At 40.5% G+C, this 5,093-nt stretch overlaps 1 protein-coding gene across 1 annotated transcript; it reads right to left on the bottom strand.

Annotated features, from left to right (window-relative positions):
• Positions 1–1,280: 1,280 nt before the first annotated feature.
• On the bottom strand, positions 1,281–2,090 carry LOC149163655 (uncharacterized). Its single transcript, XM_089429224.1, has one exon. It carries the CDS (start codon positions 2,088–2,090, stop codon positions 1,281–1,283), a length of 810 nt encoding a protein of 269 aa, XP_089285350.1.
• Positions 2,091–5,093: the final 3,003 nt, after the last annotated feature.

The following is a 5,093-nucleotide window of genomic DNA, read 5'->3' as shown; positions in this document are numbered from 1 at the left end:
CAAGTATGCTGGACTAGAGATTTGACAGCCGGAGTATGATTCCATAAGGGACTATATTTAAAAGGGATAGGCCCCAGGGGACGGTGGGATTCAAAAACTAAAATAGTGGGATAATGATCTGATATAGTGAAGGGGAGAATAGAAGCATGGACTGCAGCAAAGGATGAGAGAAAAGAAACATTTACCAATATTCGATCCAGCCTTTCCATTATATTATTTTTGCCAAGCCTGCGGTTGCTCCAGGTAAACTTTCTGTTCTTTGGGACAATATCTACAAGATCTGCGAGCTGCATAACGTGCTCCAACTGAATTCTGAAGGGGTCAGGGTTGAAGCAGCCGCCACGCTTTTCATTAGCGTGGAGGATAAGGTTTAAGTCACCGCCAACGATAATATTGTTGTTCTCTTCATCTGCAATGATGTTGCTGAGAGAAGACCAGCAAGCCTCCTTATCTCTGTAATGAATCGGGACGTAGACATTGAAAATGATTAGCTGATAACTGCTCATCTTATTCTGCAAAGTAGTCTTTATCCAATGACGTTCCACTGTTTCTGCTATCTTGATCCAATTGTCTTGGAGCCAGAGAGTGGCGATTCCCCCTGAGGCCCCTCTAGATTCGCATACACTTCCTTGATAAAATTTGTGCTTCTCAATAACTTGATTCATCTCTGCCTGTCCCAGCTTTGTTTCTTGGAGTAGAACTATCTCAGGTCTTTCTTGCTTTAAGAGGTCTTTTAAGGCGTTTGTTTTAGAGGGGTGCCCCAATCCCCTGCTGTTCCAGGAAAGCGTTTTCATCATTTCAAAGGAGTGCGAGGAGGTGCTCTTCCTCCAAGATCTTTGTTTGTTGAGTCCTTGTTTATCTGTCCTTGTATATAGGACTCTATAGGATTCTGCAGACCCAAAGCTATGTCTTTTTGTGCATTTTCGTCTCTATGTTGTTTAGTCGATTTTCGTCCAGGCTTCTTTTGGTTTTCAGGAATGGATCCATGCTCTTTGGAGCTGCTTCTAGTGGTTCTGGGAGGAGGGGGATCAGAAGGGAGGGAAGAGGAAATGGACAAGGGGAGGGAAGGCTCTGAAGGAGATTGAATCTTAGGGGAAGGGGGATCCTCGGGTTGGGAAAGGAGGTGAAAGGGATTGGAAGAAGGAGAGGAGGAGAGGGGATCAGGCCAGCTAAGAAGGGGAGGAAGGGAAGAGGAGGGGGGTGGAGAAGGGGGGGAGGGGTTGGAAGGGGGAGTGGGAAGGGGACGCAAGGAGAGCCCAACATCAAGAGGAGGGATGGGGTTAGGGGTTGTCTTCTTTTTTTCTTTTAACTGCTTCCCATTGTTCTTCCTGTGGAGAACTGTCAACATTAAGAAGTTTAGGACAACGATTTGCAAAGTGGCCATATTCGTGACATACCTTACACTTGAAGGGAATCTGCTCGTAGTCGAGCTGCTGAATGTGAGTCCAATCATCCACCTTTAGCTTGATGGCTTCTGGAAAGCCTTTCCCCAAATCAACTTCAACGCAAATGTGAGCACAGGCCTGCATGTTATCTTTAGGTTCGCTCCAATCAATATATTTCCCTACAGCATTCCCTATGGCGCGCACTGACTCATCTCCCCAGCAGTGCAGGGGGAGATGTGGAAGGCAGACCCAAACAGGCACTGCATTAGGGATATCCAGCTCCAGATCAAAATCTGGAGTCCACTTGTTGAGGTACAGTCCTCTGGAGTCCATGAAATAAGGGCCATTTCGAAATATTAAATCCTTATCTTCCTTGGTTTCGAAATGGAAAGTAAAATATCCTTTTCCACAAAATCTGATAGAGATTTTCCCTTGAGTTTTGTCTGACCAGTTCCTTTCTACCCACCTTTGGACAGTTTTAGGAGAGGGCCATAGGCCTGTAAACTGCCCAATAAGACCTCTTTCAGCTAAGGCAAGCGCAACTAGATGAGGCAAGGTTGGAGGCAAAGAGACTTCCTGCAACCCTTCCAATTTTTTAACAAACTTCGATACAGAGGGGCGATTTCGCTGAGGCGGAAGAGAACGCACCAGATCAGAGAAGGCTTGTTGAAAGGCATCCTCCGGTGGCGCCTCCGGAGGGGCCATAGCAGGCCAGGAGTAGACTCAGAAGGACCGGCGAAAGAGGCAGCCTGTAGCAAAAGAAAAAAGCCCAGCAGCATAAAACTGCCAGGCGGGAGCCAACAAAAAGGCGCGGAACTGAAGGAAGGAGGGTGCAGGGGCACCGGATGCCCAGCAGCAGAGCTGCCAGGCGGGATCGAGCTAAAACTCAGGGCCGAAGGGAGGGAGCAGAGGCACCAGTGCGCGGGGAAGTCCCTCGATATTAAATCCCTTAATAATAATTACTTGATACTTATATTATCCATCCATTTTCCATCACATCCACCTCATTTTGATGTATTTTATGTATATTCAGGTATTTAATTTTAATTTTGCAATTTCTAGAAGTTTTTATGAAAATTGAATTTCAAGTGCAGTTTTTGGACAAAATAAAAAATTCCCATAATATCTATATGGATGTCATATTTGCAGGACACCTGGGCACTGTTATCACTCATATTTTCCTTGAAGTTGTTGGAAGAGGAAAGGGGTCCGAGGCAAACACAAACCAACTTTTAGATACAGAATCTAGCCAATCTGTATCTAGAGAGGGCTCTCTCCTTAAGTTTTAGCTTTGTTTTGAAGGATATTAGGCCAATTATGAAGTTTAGGGGTTTTGTTTGAGTTTGGGTGGTGAAATTCAATAGCAGAGGGGTAGGACTGAGTAGTTTAGGCCATTGGGCTAATGGAGTCAAAGAAGATGTCTTAACTTTATTTGGTTTCTTAACAAAGGATGGTTTCACAGCGCAAGATGGTCAAACATGGAACAAATAAAAACTTGGAATAGATAGAATGTAATCAAAATGGGTGAAGGGAAGTTAAGAATCTTCCAGCCTATTTGAAAGAGGGAACATGAATGATTACTAATAAAGAAAAGTTGAGTATTCTTTACTAAATAATCAAAGTGAACAAACTATAAAATAGGAGCAATTAAGATTTCACTGTTTATGCTAGTTCAGAAGAAAACATTGAGAATAATAATGATTGAAAATAGAGTGCAATCAAGCATTTTCCGAATTAGTCTTTTTTGTTTATCATTCAGATATGAAACATAGATGATATAATAAAAAAGGAAAGCTTTAAAACATAAGGTATAGAGGACTTATTAATCTGGCGTTTGATTCAAGAAATCTATGGAAAGTCCTTTGCATCAATTATTTATCTAGCAAGCCATACAAAATTTGGTCCAACAACACTTTATTCCAAAATAATCAGTATTACAGAAATTTCTAAGAATCCACCCTCAATACTCCAATTGAGGGAGTATTTATACAAAAATTTTACAAAAAATATCTCATAACAGAGTGAGATATATTCTAGGATGACTATGAATAAGTTATAAGAAAATAGAGACAAATGGTCTCGAAGATAGGAGAAAAGATAAACTGATGTTGTGCTGTTCCTATTCTTGTGAGTGTGCTGGGGGTAGGCCCTATGATTTGGCTTGTTGTTGTCTTCTTCAGTAACTCTATGCTAGCTGCCCTATTTTAACTGATACTCTTTACCTGTTCTGATACACTTCAACCTATTTGATCTCTGTTCATCTTCTTTACCATTACTTATTGTAGTAAATAACCAAAATTTATATTTACCAAGGATAATTTTACAAAATTTCCAATATGTCTTCTCACCATTTTGCTTCTGGCAATCTGTTTTTCTGAAGTTTTCTTAGGGTTTCATAAGTTTCTATGTACCTGAAAAAGGTAGGCTGAATTGGAAACAAGTGCTTTATCTCATGCTCGACATAGAACAAGTTCTCCAGACTGTCATAGAGAACTCCACCTGTAGGCAATGCTTTTGTTCCTGATGCACTTGTTGATGAACCTACTTGGTTGCCTACATAATTATTCAATTTCTCCACATAGTCTTTATGATTCATTAGTTTATCATGAATAACTAGAGTACTTGGAAACCCTTTACTCTGCAAAACATCAAATCTCTTCATGAAGGCATTGATTTCTTCTTGCATGTCATGGCACCTTCTTTCTAAGTTCTGCATCAAAGTTCTTTTAGTAAAAACCATTTTGATCTCCAAAATTGTACTTGCTCTATCTTGAATGCCCAACTCTTCAAGCTAGTACTTATTCCTGGTATTCAAAAACTGTATGAGCCTCTTGGCTTCGTCAGGAATATTTCCTAATTATTCCCTTGTCTTTTGAATTTCTTCTTGAGCTAGTTTCACTAAATCAATTTGCTCAAAAATTATTTGAATTGATGGCCAAGCATCATTTATTGATTGAGTGATGTTGGCCCATGGAATTTTCTTGAGTTCTGACAGAGGCTTGTCAAAAGTAAGATATTTTTCCAAAGATTTCACTTTGTTTTCTAAAAATTTAATCTCTCTTGTCTTTTTTGCAACATTTATTTTTGAGAGATCATACCATTGTTCTAAGTTGGAATATTGCTCTTTTACCTTATTTAGCTCAGAAACTTGTAGTTTCAGGTCCTCCATTGATTTTATTAGCTCCTATGTGCTCTTATTAGAAATTTTCCCCTGTGCTACTCCTGTTGTTCCTGTTGTTGTTGTACCTGTAACTGCCTCTGCTGTGACTGCTGGAATATTTGGTGCCAATGCTGCTCCGAGATTTGAAGGGACTGCAGTTGAGACTACTTGTATCACATTGGGAGGCTAAGAGGTCGACTCTCCCTGCTTGTCCTTCAATTATTTTTCAAGTGCTTGTTCAGTATCATTCAGTCGTTCATTAAGATTTAAGAGCAAATCCATCAGCTCTTCTTCAAATTTTTGCCTTATAACCTCAGCAGTCTGTGGATGCCTGGAAGGTGGAAGCTTTAATTGTTTCCTTAGGGCTGCAATATCTTCATCTTTCTTTTTGATCAAGGCTTCTGTAGCCTTAACATCTTTGGGATCATGGCCCAATCCAATAATTATTTCTTCTAAGGATTTTATTCTATTATCTTTGGCCTGAGAGGAGGCCTTCTCCAAGTGTAGTTGATTAGTAGTGTTATCCAAACAATTTTGTAACTTGTGGG

This window comes from Pinus tabuliformis, chromosome 5_1, assembly GCF_031772625.1.
Source record: "Pinus tabuliformis cultivar Carrire ecotype Pingquan chromosome 5_1, CPIR1, whole genome shotgun sequence".
In the NCBI taxonomy this organism is placed as follows: domain Eukaryota; kingdom Viridiplantae; phylum Streptophyta; class Pinopsida; order Pinales; family Pinaceae; genus Pinus; species Pinus tabuliformis.
Note: the sequence above shows the minus strand (reverse complement) of the source record. Positions and strands in the feature narration are given on the sequence as shown.